General features: G+C 41.7%; 2 protein-coding genes across 5 annotated transcripts in view; one reads left to right on the forward strand and one right to left on the reverse strand.

Moving 5' to 3' along the window:
- Window positions 1-8572, forward strand: RNF139 (ring finger protein 139). The gene is made up of 2 exons (XM_068396233.1): window positions 1-268; window positions 5459-8572. The coding sequence occupies exons 1-2, from the start codon at window positions 88-90 to the stop codon at window positions 7267-7269; spliced, it is 1992 nt and encodes a 663-aa protein (XP_068252334.1). The 5' UTR covers window positions 1-87; the 3' UTR covers window positions 7270-8572.
- Window positions 8190-21284, reverse strand: part of TATDN1 (TatD DNase domain containing 1) — an 18031-nt gene continuing 4936 nt past the window's right edge. For 3 of the 4 annotated variants that reach the window (XM_068396235.1, XM_068396236.1, XM_068396237.1), the window contains exons 4-12: window positions 21205-21268; window positions 20079-20222; window positions 19940-19982; window positions 15026-15111; window positions 14861-14901; window positions 13382-13458; window positions 12620-12690; window positions 11578-11704; window positions 8190-8293 (exon numbers count right to left, since the gene is read on the reverse strand). In XM_068396235.1, the coding sequence (XP_068252336.1) occupies window positions 8191-8293; window positions 11578-11704; window positions 12620-12690; window positions 13382-13458; window positions 14861-14901; window positions 15026-15111; window positions 19940-19982; window positions 20079-20222; window positions 21205-21268 (756 nt within the window). In that variant the 3' untranslated portion in view covers window position 8190. The remainder of the gene's footprint in view (window positions 8294-11577; window positions 11705-12619; window positions 12691-13381; window positions 13459-14860; window positions 14902-15025; window positions 15112-19939; window positions 19983-20078; window positions 20223-21204; window positions 21269-21284) is intronic. The other variant, XM_068396238.1, reaches the window with a different exon arrangement.

Genomic DNA, 21284 nt, shown 5'->3' on the forward strand with positions numbered 1-21284 from the left:
GTAGCGAGCCCGCCCGCCTTCCCCCACACCCGCCCCCGCTGCTTGTTAAGAGGCGGGAGAGGTGGGCTGCCTGCCCCCGCGCCGGGGATGGCGGCCCCGGGCCCTCCGCAGCTCCCGTGGCTGCGGCTGGGCCCGCGGCTGCGGGCCGGTCTGGAGGTCGCGCTGCGGGTGCCCAGCCTGTTCCTCATCGACGCCATCTTCAACTCGTCCCCGCTGCCGGGGGGCTCCCTCTGCGCCGCGCTCCTGGGCGTGCTGCTGCGGCTGCTGGGTGAGAGACCTTCCCCTCCGCCGCGGGCCGGGGCCGCTCCCGCCCCGCTGCCCTTCCCCCCCCTGCCCGCCCGCCGCGCAGCTCCGGCCTTCGCCGCCGGCCGGGCGCTGGGGCGTCGGCACCCCCGCCGGGCCGGGGTCGGGGCCCAGCCTCTCCGCTGTCTGCCCCCGCCGGCCTTGTTTACAGCCGCAGGCGGGGCACGGTCGCCGCTTCTCTCCCCCGTCCCCTCAGCCCACCGCCTTGTTGCCGGCTGCTGCCGCGGCCTGTCCTCCGCCCCGACCCCTTCCTGCCCTCTCCTTTCTGCTGCCCTGGGCTCCCCCGCTCCCCGATTCCCTGCTCGGGGAGACCCCCTGCCTGCCTTCCTCCCTCCCCCGCTCCTGCGGGCCGCAGCGCCTGCCCCCAGCTCTGTGCCCGCTTCCCCCGTGTCTCCATCCCCGTCCACGGACTCCCGGCGCCGTCCCCGAGCGGAGGGGACGGGCCAGTTCCCTCCGTCTCCCCGCCCTGGCGGCACCCACCGCTTCACCGCGGCAGCGTCACACTCGGGAGGCGGCGGAGCCGAGCGGCGGGCCCGGGCGGGGCGGTGGCCGGGCGGGTGCTGCCGGCCATGTGCGCGGGGACGCGGGGTGGGAGCCCCCTCGGCGGAAAGCGTGGGGCTTCGTGGCGAGAGATTATTTTATGTTTGTGGTTTTTTTAAAAAACACTTTTGGTGGTGTGGTGTCTTCCTGAAATACGCCGTTAAATCCTTACTTTAGGAACAGCAGTTCAGAAACGCCGGGAATTGGGTTCCCAAATGAACAGAGAAGTCTCTTGAAACTTGCCGGTGGTTATTTTTAAGCTTTTTTCTTCCCTGTGAGGAAGGTTGACAATCACTGGTACTAACTAGGTGATGCTATATTCAGCATTACTTGTAATTTCGGGCTCTTGCGTAGCCTCAGCCAGGCTGGAGCCCTGTTCTGCTAACTGCTGTACAGGGGATGCTGCATCGTGTATCGCATCGTGGAGCTGGGAGGCCTGAGGCAGGAAGGAAAGGAGAATCCAAAATACAGCAAGAGTTTTTTGCAGGCCTGTGACATGTTGTTTTTGTTTGATGTTTACAGTAGAAAAAATAGGAAGGAAATAGGTGGTGTGGCTGTTGGGGTGGGAGACTGAGAAGCGAGGTTAAAAGGTTCACAGTGAGAAGTGTGGTGACAGCACTGCAGAAATTGAGGAGCAGAGGGGGAAAAAGTAAGGGCTCACCTATAGCAAGACAGCGGGTAAGAGGGAAGCGAAGAGAGAAAATAACACAACAATGCACATACTTTATTTGGGCTGCTGCTCCTTTGGTAAAGGGTGCCTGGTGAAGCTGCTCCTCATATGAGAAGCAAGGCTGAGGAGATCCTGGCCACGCAGCAGCCTACCAACAGCTCTGGGGTGGGGAGGAGGGGTTCTGTCTCCCTGCTCCCATTTTCTTGACCCTTTGTTCCACGCTTCTGGAATTGCGAAGGGCGCTTCCCACTGATAATGCCTTTTTAAAAAAAATGACCTCGCAGTCGCTCACCAACATAACTTGAGGAGTCCTTTGTTGTATGATCCAGACACTATAGGAAGTGCCTTGAAATTAATCCCACGTAAATGAGAACGGTGGATGTGTTACTCCATGGTCTCTCTCTAAGTGTGTGATACTGGGATTAACGGATTAAGGTGCTTTTCAGGATTGCATTTATATGATCACTTTTCTGGAAGGGTTTGGGGGAAGAAGAGGGTAGTCCCTCCCCTGCCTCTAACAAAACAGCTTTGGCAACAGTTTATGCCAAGAGACTTTATCTTGTACTTTTAGACAAGTGGTCTGTTGTTCTTGGCTTTCCAAAACTAAAGAAAAATTAAAATGTGACCACTTAAAAGTGATGTTAAAGACCTTCCACGTGGTTCAGACAACAGCATGCTTTTGCATCTATTTTTTCCTCATCTGAATTTAAGGATTACAGGATTGGGTTGTTGCTGTTGTTAGGATAAACTGAAATATTTATTTTGGATCATTCTGTACATAAATAGTGGGGCAGTTGCCCTTTTAGTTACCATTTGCAGGCTTTGAAAGACTGCTCCAACTTTTTCGTGTAGTGCAACACTGTTTAGCATAGGATAAACGCACAGCTTGTCCTCTAGACAAAGATTATAGCTCTGGAGAGGTTTGATGGCTTTCAGGGGTGATGCGGAACAGTTCTGAAGTGCTCTGGGAGTACAGTTCTTCAAGAATGCTAACAGACCTGTATGATTTTTAAGAAGTTTCATTGCAGGATTCCTCACTCTCGTTCTTCCATAACTTATTTTCTACACAAGTACACAGAGTTACACAGCATGGAACCAAGTTCTACAACTGGAGCGCAATTTTTCTGTAGTCTTTTTGATTAACCTTGCTTTGTCTCCAACACAATGTTTACCTTTCCTACCTTTGCATGGGTTTTTTTTTTAAGTGTCTCGATGCCAGCAGAACCGCTAGCCCTGGGACTGTGAAACTGTTCCCTCAGACAGCGGTCCCTCCTCGGCAAGGACACTGATTTTTGAGAGGGTTACTATAAACACTGTAGTCTGTAGGAAGACGTGGAAGCAAGTAGAATGGCTGGGGCTAGGGAAAGAAATAATTTGACAGTTCCATGTGATTAAAATACTTCTGTGTAAAGGTAATTGAACCCTGCAGTCGGGTCCTAGGTAGTGTGCTGCTGTAAAGATACTGACAAATCGCAGGAGTTAAAGGAAAAAATGAGAGGGAAGGATTTACTGTGACACAAGAAATGATTTTAAAAGTAAATGTGCATGGTTGGATTAAATGCTGAGCTTGGAGGCCGTACTGGAGACAGTTGGTGGCTTAGATAGGGACAGCAGCAGTAGCTACAGAAACATGAGACAAGTGTCCTCAAAGAAGGAACTGCAGCATTTCCTATCAGAGGGAAAATGGGAAAAGATTTACTGCTTGGTGAACACCTGGCAGGGCAGGGGAAGTCTCCTTAGGGCAAGGTGGAGTGAATAACGTTAATGGCGATGGGGGAGAGGAGAGCTCAGCTCCCCTTCCTAGATCTGAGTCACCTGCTGTGGTCTTCGGAGGTTCCTTTGGGGCAGCCTTGACTTTTCCACACAAGAGCTGACAGAAATGCTTTACCTTTTGTTAGTGCTGCTTTAGAGGAACCAGCAGGTGTAGCTTTTCTGTCGACTCACGGGAGCACTGTTTTTTTGGGATGTGTCTTGCATGTGAAAGGTCAGTGTTTTAAGATAACCTGTAGTATCTAAATACAGGCCTGTTACTGCAACTGCAAGGAAGAAAAACAGGTTTTGTTTACAGGCGTGTTTCAGAGCAGCCTGCTTAGTGCAAAATGCATCTCATCTGGCTCCGATTGTCAGAATTCTGTCAATAATGAGCTTGTTACAGGCACGTGAACCTTTTCTGTGACTTCTGAGAAAAGACAAAGGGTACAAACTTGTCAGCAGTGTTAGCTTTCCCATAGGTGTTTATGGTGGTATGCAGGAAAAGGCAATGAAACTGTCAGGCTTATTTTTTAAAAAGTGCTATATGTAACGAATATTCAGCTTTTTGTGGAATAACCGAGCTATGATCCAGGGCACTTCCTGAAAACTGATTGAGGCTTTTCCTCAGTCGGCTTCATAAGGTTACTGGGTTAATGATTAGTTAAGGAGAATGTTTTCATATCAGCCAATGCTGCTGGCAAGGAACACTTAAGGTGCATTAGTAACTTTTTGTAGTCTGCCTTTTGCTGTTGATTCATGTTGACCCTCTCCTGTCTTATTTGGTCCTCTAGGGTGTTTGGGTTTTTTGGGGGGAAGGTTTTGGTGTTGGTGGGGTGTTTTGGGGTTTGGTTTTTTTTTTGATACAAGCAGCTGGCAACACTACTGGTGAAATCAAATGTTGGTTCTTAGCAAAGTTTTGTATTCCCATGATCAAGATACCGTGGCTTAAAATATATATATTTTTTTTTAAACACTTGATTATGGAGGATTTGCAACAATCTAAAATACAATAGTCAGACAAGACCGATGCTATCCTCCAGTCAAAAGAGGATTACTTATGATTTCATTAGTTTTAGTACAGAGATTGAAAGCAACTTACAATCATCAAATGTAAGTTGTAGGGATCAAAATCTCTCCAGAGTGGTTTGGATAAGAAAGCAGTTGCATAGAGTGGAAGCTGATTGAGAAACCCAAAACAAAAGTAGTGTGTTTACTGAAGAAAAAAATGTTTAAGGAAGTGAATCTAGTGATAAGTGCCATTTAATTTAAGATCTGTTAGGGCAGAACCCTTGCCTATGTAGTACATAGTGATGAAATTCGTAAGCCACAGTACAGAAGGAGTTTACTGCAAGGACATAAATGTAATGCCAACGTACCACAGATGTTCTGATAGGATTTCTCAGAGGAAGGTGCCGACTGTCCAGTCACGGTCAAGATGTTCACGGTCAGTGTGAGGGAAAGGTCAGCAAACAGGAATTTCAAGATCTAAATCTGACTTCTAGCACGTAAGACGCAGGTTCGCGCTGGCATTGGTGCAGGTTTGGATTCTGTGTACCAAAGCGCTATATTGCAGAAGGTTGTCTCCATGAGACTTTTCCTTCAGGATGCCTTATCAGAAATGAAAGCGAACTGAAGGGAACTGGAGGAAGAGTGCCCTCCCCCCAGTAAACTACAACAATTTTTCAGTATTTTCCCATGAAAGGGTTTAGCTAAACTGTTCAGGTGACTGTTACCTTTAGTATTTCAGCTTGGACATCTGTAGTTGAGCGCTTTGCTCAAGTGAATTAGGGAACTTAATAAGGAATAAATGAGTAAAATTTCCTAACTTTACCTATAAAGGTGATGCTGTATCTGGTAATTCTTTTCTGCTTTTAGAACTTGTCTACCTTTAGATTTCAAGAGTAAGGCTGAAAGGCTGTGAGCTGTCACTGCTCTAGTCTGAAACTGCAGATGAGCTTAACAGTAATTGTGACTTCTTGCATTGGCTTTGCATCACAGCTGCAGTGCACAGATGCATTAAATGCAGAGATTAAGTCATCCTCTTGTCCTCTGGAAAGGGCACCATTGGTAAAGTAAAGTCACAAGTGACTAACTGGGAAGTGACACATTAAATAAATGTAGCTCCAAAGCGAATAGGTTAAAATCTGTTGTTGAATTTCTGCTCAGAACTAAATGACTTCAATCTGTTTTTAGGTGTCTTTGTATCCAGTGTTGTTCTGGTCTTACAACAGCGAGCACTTTTCAAGTTTTATATGATCGCCTCGGCATTTCTGCTGGCTGCGACTTCAGTGTTGGTGAATTACTATACTGCTTTGCACATAAACTTCTACAGTGCCTACTACACAGCCGCGTTCGGAATTCAGATCTTCCCTCATAAAGGACCTTCGCTATGGATGGCGCTTTCCATCCTTCAGCTTACCTTTGGAATCGGCTATGTTACGTTGCTAAATGTGCAGTCTATATACTCTCAGCTCATCATCCTGGATATACTGATGCCTGTAATTGGCTTGGTTGTTGAATTACCTTTAAATGTCCGGCAGATACTAGTTTTTATTTCAGGCCTAGTTCTGACACTAAATACCACAGCCATTTTAGTTACGAAAATTAAATGGTTCTACTATTCGGTGCGATATGTCTATCTGCTGGTGAGGCACATGTATCGCATTTATGGATTACAGCTATTGATGGAAGACACGTGGAAAAGGATTCGGTTTCCAGCTGTGCTGCGTGTTTTCTGGCTAACAAGACTTACAGCACAAGCTGTGGTATTAACATATGTTGTCAAGATGGCTGAAGCGAATACAGAAGAGAAATTTTTCTTTATATCGTGGGATAACTGTTGGGAACTGATTTGCAGTCTGATCATAAGTGGGTGTGACTCTACTTTAACTGTGTTAGGCATGAGTGCCGTCATTTCCTCCATAGCGCATTATTTGGGACTCGGTATCTTGGCCTTCATCGGATCAACTGATGAGGATGACAAAAGGCTTGGTTTTGTAGCGCCCGTCTTGTTTTTCATTTTGGCTCTGCAGACTGGTTTAAGTGGACTGAAACCAGAAGAACGATTAATTCGCCTGAGCCGAAACATGTGCCTTTTGTTGACAGCAGTCCTGCATTTTATCCACGGAATGACAGACCCCGTGCTGATGTCTCTCAGTGCCTCCCACGTGTCATCGTTTCGCAGACACTTCCCCGTACTGTTTGTTTCCGCTTGCCTTTTCATCCTTCCAGTTCTGCTCAGTTACATCCTCTGGCACTACTATGCACTAAATACGTGGCTTTTTGCAGTTACAGCGTTCTGTGTAGAGCTTTGCTTAAAAGTAATTGTTTCTATCACTGTTTATATATTGTTTATGATTGATGGCTATTATAATGTGCTATGGGAAAAACTTGATGACTATGTCTATTACGTTCGTTCAACTGGCAATATTATTGAGTTTATATTTGGAGTAATAATGTTTGGAAATGGAGCTTACACGATGGTTTTTGAATCGGGGAGCAAGATTCGTGCATGCATGATGTGTCTGCACGCGTACTTTAACATCTACTTGCAAGCAAAGAATGGCTGGAAGACTTTTATAAATCGCCGGACTGCTGTGAAGAAAATAAACTCGCTTCCAGAGGTAAAAGGAAGTCGATTACATGAAATCGATGATGTATGTGCCATCTGCTACCATGAGTTCACCACCTCTGCTCGCATTACTCCATGCAACCATTACTTTCATGCACTTTGTCTGCGGAAGTGGCTGTACATTCAGGACACTTGCCCCATGTGCCATCAGAAAGTGTATATTGAGGACAAGGAAAATGCCAGTATCTCTAACAACAACGGGTTTGTGGCACCAAATGAAAATCCCGTACAAGTTGCAGAAGCAGCTGCTGATGCTGAAAATGAATTAAATGAAGATAATGACAGTTCGGATAGCGATGAGGAAGATGATGACTGTGTGGCACAGCACTTGAATGAGACTCTTAACGCTGACTCTAACTCTCTTGGTGATTAAGATGTCCTTTACTAAGCCGTGAGGTATTTGTTTAAGATTGACTTCAACTGAATAGAAGTATCACTTTGTAGTTATTGTACTTAAGCACAACAGCAGTATCTCCATGTTGAGTCTGTGAATGGTGGTTGTTTACTGTGGTGTGTGCTACTGTAAATATACCTCTGATTTTTTGCTGGTCTCTTTCATGACCACCTTAAAATTATGTACGTTATTGTACATGGAATAAAATGTTTTCACATGTTTTTAAGATGGTTGGAAAAACACTCTTTAATTGATGTAGTGATAATGCTGTGCCAAAGACTGTATACCGGTAATCCCTGCTCAATGAGGTCTGGATGCAAATGAAAACTACTGGTGAAAACAGACTGTTCAGCGGGTCAAATTAGAAATTAAAAGCCTGAACCAAAGCAGCTTTACTTACAAATTCAGTATTAGCAGAGCTTTATTGCTAAAAACTGGCGAGTTGTGTTTTAAAAAAAAATAAATAAAAATTTAGGTTGGTAGACTTAATGTTATAGCATTTGCGTATGTGGAACAAAAGACGAAACTGCTCAGCTTTCTGGTAAAGTAGTAAAGCATGCCATCGATGTGTTACCCACTTCTGAATTACCAGTAGTAGCTTGAAGTGCTCTACATGTGAACTCAGCAGCCTGGTATTCATCTTGTAATGCATACAGGTGTTAACAAGAGTTGCTAGTCCTTGAAATCGATCCTGAATCTTGATGAAGGGGAAACAGGGCTGAGAAACTGCACAAATGCAGACCGCCTTTTCAAAAGCAGCTTTAATCTTGTACCATAAAAAAAGAAAAAAAAAGCACTACATGTTGGCATCCATTGATAAGAACTTGCAGATATGATAATTTTTAACTTTTTGCAGTATATTGACTGAAGTTATGCTGAATAAATGTAAGAAAAACAACTTTAGATATTTGGAAAGAAGACTTTAATAGTGTTGTTATAGAGAGTATTGGCCAACTCAAGCGGGTCATCTTCTCTTACTGCTGCCATGATTTCCAGTATTTGACTAAAAAAGAAAGATTGATATTAGAAGACTCTCAAACTCAGTACTGAATGTACTTCAGACTGCTGCATGTGTATGTACAAGTCACTGAGATTAACCTGGAATAAAATCCTATGCTGAGAGCAATAGGGCAAGGTGCTCAGATATGCAAATAGCTTCACTTTTAAGTCACTAACTGCCATTCCCTTCACCCTGAACACTGGTTGCTCACTGGTACAGATTCATCTTTGGTCTTTTGACTTTTGTTTGGAGGTAATTAAACAGCTTTCTGTTTCAAAGAAAGTGTTATTTTGTGGGTGTCTTTATCAATGGTCTTCATTTTTCAGACTGAAATTCGTTAGCCTTTCAAGGCTAAAGCTGCACTATGAATAAACTGGTCTATGGCAAAGCTGAAATTCCAGATACAGCCTTATCTGAGAGTATAGCTGCCAAACGAACTTAGTCCTACTTACCCGTTCTCTAGGTTGTGGTATTTGCATTCAGATATTTGCAGTAAAGGTTAAATGAGCAATGTTAAAAGGCCCATAGCCTTGATACAAGCCAGGAAAAGGAGGCAAAAGAAAAGGGATGAATAATAACACTAAGTAACAGAAAATCAAGCTGCAATCTTTTCTCTGTACTTATTTTCTTGATTTTGTATCAATCGTTCTGAAAAAAAATGAATATTCTGTACAGTTCCTAAGATACAATACTTTCATTTTTTCTAGTAGTAGGAAAAGAAAAGAAGCTTCATGGTGAAGAGTAAGAACCTCACGCCTGGTGATAGGATTTGGTGGTTTCGGTTTTTGGGTCTTGCCTCTTATGCAATAGCTCCACTTTTTGAGGAATACATAGTAGAAAAAGTTGCTCTTAACAATTACTGGAACACAAATATCTTCCTAGCAGTAGAATTAGCCCATTTCATGACCACTCCTGTGCTTTGCAGCCAGCTTCTTGATTTAAGGGGATGTTCAAGATGAGATGGGGGTGAGGTCAGGCCTACACAGAAATAAGTAACAAATACCAGAGGGCTTACATGTCTGTCCCAACTTGGGTGCAGTAGGATGCTGCTACCTGTTACTGTAAGTGAAGGAGGAGATAAAAAAAGCCACTTGTGGCTAAAATTTTTGAAAAATAGCTTCCAAGGGGAGTAGTGCAGTTCTGAAAATAAAGGGCAAATATTGCCATCAAAATTGAAAGGTGTTCAGCACCACCAAAAAAAAAGACAAGTGGAAAATGCCTCCTGCCAACTGAGCTACAGTGTATATACCCTAAACATTAAATATACTTTGGGGCCTGAGGCAAACTTGCCCCTCACACCAGATCTTGCTACTTGAGAAGTCACAAATATCAGCTCTCAATTACCATACTTCATTTTTCCTAAGGTTTAAGAGGTTCTCAGGTTACTAATCTACAGTTAATACAGGTTATAACTAATGTTAAAGTGACAGTAATTTTGAAATGAGGTTGAACTAAACGAGATTTTGTTTTATAAAAGAAAGCAAAAGCCGAAGTATAGCACTTTTATAACGCTCTAAGATACGACTCCCTGCATTTCCAGTTCTGGGGTTTCTGAAATGCTTTTTCTGTACACTGCAACTCCGGCAGCAAAGACACAGGGGGTGTTTGTTGTTAACACGTACAGGCTTGTGGAAGTAGCCTTGTTCAGCAACAGCAGAGATTCTCCACTTGTCATCACAGAACTGTTTTCACTTGATCTTTCCCTACTCCAAAATCATAGACTGACCCTAGAAAGGCTTAAAATACTGAAAGACCCCTTCCGTGCTAATGTGTGTGCTTCATCTTTAGAACACAAATAAAATCAATTTCAAAGAGCATTACAAATCAGCATAACTGCCTAAAATATATCCAAACACTAGGAGATGTCACCATGTAAGCTTAAACGATGCTTTCAGCATGATCAGTGGTCTTCTAAGTTTCTTCATGTCTCCCAAAAAAAACCAGCAGAATTCCCTTCAATGAGAATTCTCAAATAAACTCTTGTTCAGACGCCCAACTGAATACCTAACTTCTTCAGTACTGTGCTGAGCAGTATTTCAAAAGCTAGTTCCAAAAAAGTAATTTCCACAGCTTTTCATAGAAATACACACAAACTTCACAGCAAAAAAAAAATCTCACTTCTGCTCAAGTTAAATGGGCTTTGCACCTGGACAGGTACAGCTGTCAGCTTTACTGGCTGAAAATTCATTCATGTACTACACCACAAGAATCCTTCCTGAATTCCTTTTTCTTTTCAGAAGAGTTGATAACGAGAAGATGACTGAGAAGACTGGCATAACTCACCAATCAAACTTTAGTAATAGCTGTGACAATTCAGACATTTAACCCATCAGTGCTATTTAATGGAAGTGACTAAACATTTTCACTAAAACAATCACGCATTTCCCTGCTTTTCACACCTCTGCCAGGAAGCACATAAAAACGGTTTCTGTACGTTGTCCATAAGCCCCTCGAGTTTTCTTTCACTATTCTGTATGTTGACTGCTGTTCCTCATATTTAAACTTCATAGGATCACAGTGTTCTATGAAACTTCATTTTTTTAGGCACAGTAGCAGAATGAAGAAATTACCCTAAATTCATGTTATCACAGAATCATAGAAAGGTTTGGGTTGGAAGGGACCTTAAAGATCATCTAGTTCCAACCCCCCTGCCACAGGCAGGGACACCTTTCCGCTAGACCAGGTTGCTCAAAGCCCCATCCAGCCTGGCCTTGAACACTGCCAGGGAGGGGGCAGCCACAACTTCTCTGGGCAACCTGGTCCAGGGTCTCACTACCCTCGCAGTCAAGAATTTCTTCCTAATCTCTAATCTAAATCTCCCCTCTTTCAGTTTAAAACCATTACCCCTCATCCTATCATGGATTATGGCAGTTCACGTCCCAGGCACAGGCCCTACTCAGCGTTGCAGTACTGTCCCTCTGCGGAGGGCTGCACAGCTCCAGTGCTGTAACAGTGTTAAAAATAGCGGAAACAACAACTGAGTGAAATTTATTCAAGTTGGGTTACTTTACAGGGTTTAACCCCTTCCCCAGAGTATCAAGTGAAAAGATAAAAACAGCACTGGTTTCACTTTCAGGGAGCTTTTTACATCCAGAGTTGCTGAAATGGGAAAACTAAGACTACTTAAATTTTTCCACAGCCTATAAAGCAATACCTTGCACAAGTTTCAATACATTTAGAATTCATTTCTGTATACTACATTTCCAGTGAACTGATTTTTTTCTTTTTTTTTTTTCTTCCCTGTGAGACTTGAAAGATTTAAAAGAATACTACAGTAGTACACTTACATTATATGGCAGGGTTCATTTCTGTCCTTCAAGCAGTGCCCTATTTCCCATTTCTTTTTTGTAGGAAATGTAGTTTTAATGTATTTTGATCCAGCATGAGTATTTTTCACTCCACACCAAGGCGCATCTAGTTTCATTGGAAAAAAAAAAAGAATTAAGTGTATGCAATCATTTGAGAAGAGCACGAGATAGTTTAATCAACTACTTCCACAGACAAAAGTTCTTGCAATCTCTTCCTAGCAGTGACTTCCAATTCAAAATGGAATTTAAGAGATTTGGGCAATTTAACATCTTCACAATCTTTGGATTTTTATATTGTTACCTTCAAGATTTTACATTTTAAAAAATCAGCAATAATCGTACATAACCCTAATTCCCTCCAACATGATAAAGACAGCTAGATACACTGCATGTGTTCCACAGAAACTTCCTGGATACTTTAACAGGTCTGTGCTTCATGTGCAAATAAATTTAAGGATTTAGGCAGTTCGTGCTTTTCCTTTCTCAGATTCAGATATTCAAATAAATACTTTATAACTGCCAGTTATTGATAATTGACATGAACATGCAAAAAAAAAGCACCTCTAGTCAGTCAATTAAAATCACTGCTCATTAGGCCAAGAGAGGAATTCAAGCATTCCTCCACCTTACGCCATGTAAAGAGCAGTTGTTTCCAAATGCCGTCACTGCTGCCGGTGGCAAGCTCCTAGCCATTGCCCTGCCTCCAGCAAGCTAGATTTTAAAAGAGATTGAAGCAGGATTCTGGTACCTAGGTACATTTAAAAATCTAGGCTTGTCCATTCATCCTTTTCACCTTCCCCTGCAATGTCAGGAACTGACACGGCAGCTTATTCCTTCTAGCAGGCGGCTGAAAAGGACTATTTCTGGAGCCCCTAAACTCCTTTTCAAAGTGGAGAAACAGCCAGTCCTTTTTCTACTCCAGACTCCTTAGGTCTCAATTCTGCTTTATCATTGCTACACAAGCATATCTCCTTGTCTAACAGCATTTAAGTCACAAACTGACCAAGATACAAAATCTTACCAGTCTCTATCATTAATCGTTCACTAGGAATTGACTTCAGTGTTTCCAGGTTGGCTTCTGTTTTCAATGAACTAGAAAATCAGAGTTTGGTTTAAAAAAATAAAAAGTATATAAAAGTAATTACTTTGCCTGTTGAAATGTTTTGCAGCAAAGGCAGCTTCCTAAATAATCTTGTTAGTGAATAAAATTTGCCTCATATTTTCAAAGTGCTGCCTGTAAATTCAAACTTTGCAGAAAACGGTAGATTTGGAGAGTTACTCAGTCAAGCTGCCTCACCCTAGCCAGCCTGCAGAACCCCTGCCTGCACTGCCCATACTTGCCTGGCCTCAGCAACTCATGCAGCTTAGGAAGTGGTGCTGGCTGGCTTTCGGCCAGGTGACTGCCGAGAATTCAGACTGCGTAACCAGGAGATGAGGCTGCTCAGGTTACGTTTGCATTACTCCTGGATTTGACACAGCAACTTAAAATTATGCTATTTTTTAAACACTTCTCAGAAGGACTGCTTCTATGTTCAACCACCTTATTTATTTACAAACAAGGATTGACCTGAGGGCAGTAGAATGGACCTAAGACTAGATTAACTCGCTGAGCTGTGAGTTAAGACCTTTCTGTGGCTAATAGACTAATGAGTGCAATTCTAAATCTGTCAGATGATTAAGAGCCTAGTGCGCTTTGAAAACTTGACCTCATTGTTTAAAACAAGGCAATGAGTTCACTACAGCTGGTGTTTTAAAATAGTTTTATTTCTTGTAAAGAACTTACCAGCCATTTATTCCAATATAAAGATCCAAATCTATTATAGCTGCTGCTTCTTCCTTTGTGCCATCAAAAGAATGTACCTAGAACATACATAAATATAGATGCAGACATATATACAAATATATGTACTTCATTTAAAACTCTAATAATTTAAAAGTATGTATTAGTTTTTATTTGTGTTATAGATACCTTTGACAGATGCATTACACATCTGTACAAACGTGAAGATGGGATATGGCTCAGGTCATTCTGAATTTGGGCAAAATTCAGGCTGAAGTCACTTGAATATTGCAATAAAGGTGGTTACTGTGTTTTATGAGTGATAAATATGTGTAGAAAAGGCCTATCCAGGGATACTGCTTTTGGCCCAGGAACTTCCTGTAGCTGACAGCTGGGAGACCACACACGGGAAGTAATCCTGTGCACGCTGAATTTTTACACTCTTTCCTCAGTATTGTCTACAGGTCACTGTCAGGGACGTAGTAAAACCAGCATGTCATGTTCTCCACAGATTTTAGTCCACAGGAACTAGAGAAAGTCTATTTGGCCATTCCAGGGACTAAAGAGGCAAATGGTAGATCCCAAGGTGCAAACAGCGTAATACATCTGGGAACTGCAGCTTCTCAGCCTGAGTGGAGTCAAGAGGCTGTCTGCTTCCCCGTGCTGTTCCCACGGGGACAGTCAGTTGCAGAGGGCGCCTGCTCGTCACTTCTCCACTAGTTATCAGTTTTGCAGAAAAGAGAAAGGAAGGAAGGAGAGACCGTACAGAATTACATAAGTGCACAACATGCAAAGTACTGAGCTAGAGGAAGGTTTTTGTGGGAACAAAGGGGAAACCTGGGGACTGAGATACTATTGTAGGAGGCGTGGTCTGATGTTAGTAGGATAGCATAACCCAAGCATTTATCACTTTTGGAAAACCCTGCCATAATGGAAACCTGAAAGAGCGTTGCTGGACTTTCTTCATCATTTAATCTAATTTTTCTGTTATGCTTTTGAATTAAAATACATGATCTGAATATCTAAAGACATAAAGCAACCAAAAGTTACATCTGGATCTAATTTGAAAATTATGTCTAACGTCAGAAGCAAATGTTTGAGGTTACGGCTTCCACTGGGAACATGCATCTAAATTATCTGTGGTCTGAATGCACCGCAGTTACAGACACTGAAGAACTGGGAAAAGGCCAATGTCAATTATAAGGTGCTTAAACTGTCCTTCTGACAGGCCAAGAAAAACTGCTCTTGTCAGCTGCAGAGCTTTTTCTCAGCCTATCTTCTTACCTTGCAAAAAAACTGTTGAATAAGCAACGAAAATAAAAAGACTAGAAGGGACTGGAAAACACTTATTAATTAATAATAACTTAAATCATGTAACAGGAAGCCTACCCAGATTCCATCACAAATAACAAGTTGCATATTAGGCAACAATATTCACACACATCATGTAAAAATGAATGCTACACGGAAGTCCATACTTACCACCCCTCCTACAAATCTGTCTCGGTTTCTTCTCATTATGTCTATGAAATGAAATAAACAAAAATGTAAGACAGCTTTATAACAGACAAAGGGGAAAGATTCAGGTTTCCAGATTTTTCATATTCAGAATTTGCTCTGAGTATGAAATTCTCAAACAAAACCCACCTAAAAATTCAGCGTGTGAGTTTCTACAGTGGAGAAACAGGGGCAGTTTTGTCTGTTCTGACAGGTCAAATTGTTTTTCAAAATACCTGTGTAAAATAAAAATCACCTTTAAACAGAAACTCAGTGTAAGAGCAAATAAAGACAGCAGAAGAGTTTTTCCAAGCGCTTGTATGCTTTTGTCCTCCAGAACTAAAGACAGAATTAAGACAGAATTAATGGATTTGCGGGCAAAAGCTCTTATGGGTGCAAGGATTTAAAAGGAACTCTTTCTCATGGTATATTCACATAGTAGTGATCTGTGCTGGAAGACAGGTAAGAAATGGCCAAGAGCATCAATACGGAACAATGCACACATATACATGCTAAGCATGTACCCTTGCGTAGTGTGGGTGTTGGGAATTTGTTTTTATTTATGTATTTTTAATGAAAGAGGAACTGACTGTTGTTTCCACAAAGTTCTGAAATGCCAATGGTAGACTGTGGATCACACAGACACCACTATTTCAAGAAGCACTTGTAAATGCAGTGAGGACGAGTGAGGGAGCACTACGCAGACTTCTATAGCCTCAAATGGCCAAAACTGCATCAGAGCTGGCTGGCCTGTAATGTAACAATCCAGAGTTTTTGTTTGTCGTTCCATGAAGGTCAGTCTTTCCTCTCTTGGGGTGGAAAAAATACCAATATTGGGCATCTTACTTCTGCCCCATTCTGCCTATTGTCTTCACTCTTTCAAAGTCTTCCACTGTTTTCCCTCCTCTCCTTTGTGTGCCTGCATCCCTTCCTTTTCACGCACTTTATCCCGACCTTCTACTCCTACTATTCCCTTTGAAGGAGCGGTAACAGCAAGGCAGCCATCCTACAAGGAGACATAAAAATGTGGGCAGAGGGAAGGTAACTAGGTAGCCAGTTTCCCCAGTGCAGCTTCCAAAGGAAACTAATCAGCACTGAACTAGCCTGTCACTTGTCATTTTTCTGATCCCAGAGCATCATCATCTACCATTTCTGTCTGCCATGCTACACCCAGGCTGCAAATTACCAATGCTCAGGAAACATGGCAGAGGAACTTAGATGTGGCAGAAGGCCAACAGTGCATAGGTGACTCAGTACCCATATGTAATTTGAAAGATGACATTATCTGGACAAGGCAGGATAATGTTGCCTGTCCCAACAGGCTGGGACTGTATGCACATATGTGATTTCTTTAGGTGTTGCTGTTAAAAGCAGCCCAGGGTACTGGGGCATTCCCATCATCAGGTGTCAGAAACATTTCAAAGGCAAACTCAAGCATCCACATACTACTGCTGTGTATGATTCGCGTATCAATCAGGAGAAAGTGGCAGCAAATCATTAGTTTGATTTACATTTTCCTGACATATAAATAATAAATACAATTTAAAAAAGACAATGCAACTGGTCATTTTGTTTTCTGCAATTTTCACTATTTTCTGTATATTACAGGTTGATGTGTCTCTGATAGAAGTTACCTTCCTGTTACCTTCCCAGTTACCTTCCCAGTGCAGATCTTTGAGATAAAACATATGGAACAGAAATGGTCTGTAACGTTAAAAACTGACATGAAAATTCAGGAGAATCAATTACACCCACTTTGAATCTTCTTTGTAGTCTAGGTACTGTGCTTAGTTTAGCTTGTTTGACTAAATATAAATTTAGTTGCAACTCGTGATTGCTCTTGCGGTTAAATAGCTACAATTGCTTGATTATTGGTGGGTTTTTTTTAAACAGAAGACTTGTTTCATAAGGAAATGAGGTTTAGAGACTGAGCTGCAAGTAAGTCCCGTAAGTAAGCTACTGCCAGTTTCAGTCTGAAGTGGAGAAGTATAGTGGTCTTGAAAGTACCAAGTTTAGTGCCCCTACAAATGGAAAGGCAACTCAACCTTCTTTCATTCCTAGCAATGAAGCCTAACACATGCTGCTACTTGCCCTGTCAAAGAGAAAGGGGAGGTGGGGAGGTGGATGGGGAAGTTCTTGGAGGAGGAAAGAAAAAAAAAAAATAAAAGGAAAAAGAAACCCTGGAAAAGCATGAAGACACCAGACATACAATGACCAGAACGGTAACAAAAGAAGTCAGTAGGAAACCGAACCTTACTAGTTCCAGGGCTTAAGGAACAACCTTTTTCTTTTGGGTGAATAGACAGTCATTCAATATATGCTGTTTCTATGTTGCTTCTCAATAAAGAAGTTCGAAAACATTTCTGCATGGTTGTTTGCAGGTTTAGTTTTGACTATAATGTTCAAATGCTGTGGTATTTTCAGGTTTGAGATTGAGACACTAACGGAGCTGAAGCAAATTGGCCTTGCTGAAGTAGATGATCTCCAAACAGTTCTGGATTCATGTATGAATAACAGTGCATGCGACTTTGTTCACCCCCTCCAATTTGGTTAAGAAAACTCCTGTTTCCCACTTTGCTGAGCCTCACAAACCCCTCCAGCAGAAGTGAAACTTCTATATACTTATCAGTCCATTTATAATGTGACCTTCACCATAATATGAAGGCAGTACCTTCATCTAACTACTATTCGAATCACCATTTTCTGTTGGAAAAGTTATGAGAGTGGAGAAAAATTGTGACAAAAGAAGTTCTTAGGTCTGCTTCAACAAAGGAATTTCATCTTTATTAGCTTTTCAATCCAAGAAACAGAGTAAAAATAACATTCATTTTACAGGCAAAAATTATCCAGAGGAAAACACAGCATAATGAACTAGAAAACGATGATTAAACATTAAACAAAACAGAGGTCAGGCTCAGATACTACCCACTGGGAAACTGCCATACTTCTCTTCCACAGGGTAACTCTGCAGCTGCTTGCTAGCTGTCCTAGTGACTGCCACACCACCTGAACTATGGATCAGCTGAAAACCGGTTAACTGCCTCCATGCATTTCACACTTTGCCTTCCTTATTTTCAGTTCATTTATCAAGCATACATTGAATATTAGTTTGAAGAACTCGCCATCCAGTTTGCTAAAGGTCATGAAAGCCAGACTGTCTCTAACTCCATAGCATTCAATTAGCAGAAATTAAAACAACCCCAAACCTTGACTATGTTTCACAAACATGTGAAGGATGAAGGTCAGGGAATGCTGTCCATTTAGAAAATACAGTCTTTACAAACAGTGTTTGCAGGCATCTGTCCTTGAGGCTTTCAATATTTCTTTAGGAAATGCATGGACTTGTTGGAGCGGGTCCAGAGGAGAGCCACAAAAATGATCAGAGGGCTGGAGCACTTCTCCCATGAGGAAAGGCTGAGAGAGTTGGGGTTGTTCAGCCTGGAGAAGAGAAGGCTCCAGGGAGACCTTATAGCAGCCTTTCAATACTTGAACAGGGCTTATAAGAAAGATGGGGACAATTTTTAGCAGGGCCTGTTGCGATAGGACAAGGGGTAATGGTTTTAAACTAAAAGAGGGTAGATTTAGACTAGATATAAGAAAGAAAAGTGGTGAGACACTGGAACAGGTTGCCCAGAGAGGTGGTAGATACCCCATCCCTGGAAACACTCAAGGTCGGGTTGGACGGGGCTCTAAGCAACCTGATGGAGTTGAAGATGTCCCTGTTCATAGCAGGAGGGTTGGACTAGATGACCTTTAAAGGTTTCTTCCAATCCAAACTATTCTATGATTCTATGTTCTTCACTCCCTCATATTTCTCGCTTTCTGTTTTTTCATCAATCACCTCCTTCCAACTCCAACTTCTGGCAAGGGCTCTCAATAGCTCTCTTAGAAACTAGATTTATGTATTTCATATGATTTACTGAAATACCTCACATAAAGACTTTCTGTCATTATCAACATGAATTAGAAAGGAATCACCTACCACTTTACAAGTAATTTCTGTTCCACCCTGTCACCTCTTTCCTCACAAGCCAATTTCAGCACACCTGATTATAAGTTTTTCACTGCAGGTCTTCAGCTGCAGTCCATCAGATAAGGAAAATCAGATCTTTTTTTCCTCTCAGTAACATCAAGGCAGTAACGATCTTAAAATATGATACTCCATCAGTGTTTTAGTTTGCCACAGAAAAGAAACAGGTTATGCTCCATGATGTGCTTTGCTGAACTGTGCACTGAATTCCCAGGAAAGAGTTCTGTCCACTTTGCTGAGTATTTTACTGTATGACTGTAGCATTATGAAGAAATTAACTCTACCTAATGCTAACATGTGGCAAGTAGAAAAACACACAACTAACCACTGCCCCCCAGTGACTAATTTACTCAGAACAGTAACATGCAAGCGCAGTTCATTAAACACTCATCTTATTTGAATTTATCACTTATATCTTTCAGTCAGTTCCCTCTGTAGACAAGAGTTCTCAGTACAAGAATGCAAGCTGATGATAGGGGCTGAGCTAGCTTCTTTCCATTCAGTATCTATGCTGCATATATTACTTCAAAACACAGATCTCTCCAGCTCCTGAGATTACCTTTTTCATCAGCTCTCAATTATCTGCCACCAGCTAACACCTCTCTTACTAAAAGCTTATTTTTTCCACTGCTGACTTACCCTTTTTGACAGTTCTGTCCCCTTCCCTATGCCTTTCAATAATAACCCAATTCTTCTTTCGCACGCTACAGTTATGTTATTCTCCTCATGAGTCTCTAAGAGTTCTTGAGTATTAGCAAGAATGAATATGTCACACCCAGAAACCCACAAATTCTGATCAGTTTTACAGAAAACGACATGCTAAGTCAACACCAGGCAGGTGGCAAAATTTAGCACATAGCACTACTTGAATGTAGGCATCTTTCTTTAAAGTCCCATTTCTGCCCAAAAAACCCAGAGCCAATCCTGCAAATTGCAGGTCTATACCTGACAAAACATTACCTGGCAGAACACAAGATAGAAAACACTCCTGTAAATTGTTACAAGTCAATTTATAGTCATCAAAAGGTTCTTACTTGAGTTGGATGTCCTTTGGGCAAAATTCTAATCTATCAAAATCTACAAACAGAAAGAACAAAAAACCCACTGAGTGTTTCAGGATTTTTTAACATATCTCTAGGAAAAAAAAAATTGAAGTACTAAGATAACACTTACCTAAGCCACATTCTCCAACTGCTATTACCTTTGTCTTATTTTTTTCAATCAGATTTTTTAATTCAGATAAATACTGTTCAGGGCTACTCTGCTCAAATTCTCCACAGCGGGTAGGATGACAGCCAACTGTACTGTAAAACATGTCTAAAGCAAGACAGTATTAGAAGGTTTTAAGAAAAAAAGAAAATTTATGTAAGGTATGGACAGTATCTTCATCTGGGCTTTTTTCGTTGCTCATAATTTGAAAAGAAAACTCCCTTTTTGAACATCTTTATCATGGTGATGATTTTATTACACTGATATTTTCTGCTTTAGAAGTGTTAAGACAGTTATCTCCACTGAGGGTGTGCGCATGTGTTGCTTTTGAGTACGCATTATTTAGTATACTTCAAAACTGCAACTCAAAGCTGAATTATCCTGGAGAAGCCCTCAACAAATTGTTGACACTGGAAGAGACCTCTTGAGATCATCTAGAAATACATCTCGTTCAAAATGCATTGTTACCCTCAGCTGTAAGATTTGCAGACAGCACGCGATTTCCATCATGCTAGTCCTGCTTTGACAGAGGTGAGGAGTTGGATTGGGCTGGACCAAATTAACTCCTCAGGTTCATTCCAACCTAAATTATTCTGTGGTTCTGTTCATAAACAATACTTTAATATGTGTTTTAGTTCAAATACATATTTAAGTAATTAGTGGAATGATATTTGCCTCTTCACAGAAAGAAAAGGAAAGCTAGGAGAACCATAAAGATACTTTTGTTCAAGCTGGTCATGATAGATTGGTAACTAAAAACCAAACAAAACCTCACCAAAAACCATATAAGCATTCCATCTTATTTCTGGAAGAGAGCCTTGTAACAGGATTTTTATTCCAGAAATTTCCTGTAATTTCTATTGTTATCTAGAAATAGAAACTACAGGAAAGACTGATTCCTTCCAACACCCAGGGATCTAAAGAGCAACGCACAAACATACACAACGCACTCATCCCATTCTGAAACATCGCTTCTCATTTTAATCTGAGATTCTGTAGACACCTCCAGGGGCAGGTCCTTTTGGACTCAATTCTGAGAATGGAGAAGGTTCTATTTTTGACTGACAACATAAGTTTTAAGTGGAAATACCATTTGTCTGTGCCAGCTGCAACGCATCTTTGCTATCTTGTAGACTCCCCCCTGTAATCAAAAACTTAGAAGAAAAGTAT

The sequence above is a fragment of the Nyctibius grandis genome, chromosome 3, assembly GCF_013368605.1.
Source record: "Nyctibius grandis isolate bNycGra1 chromosome 3, bNycGra1.pri, whole genome shotgun sequence".
Lineage (NCBI taxonomy): Eukaryota > Metazoa > Chordata > Aves > Nyctibiiformes > Nyctibiidae > Nyctibius > Nyctibius grandis.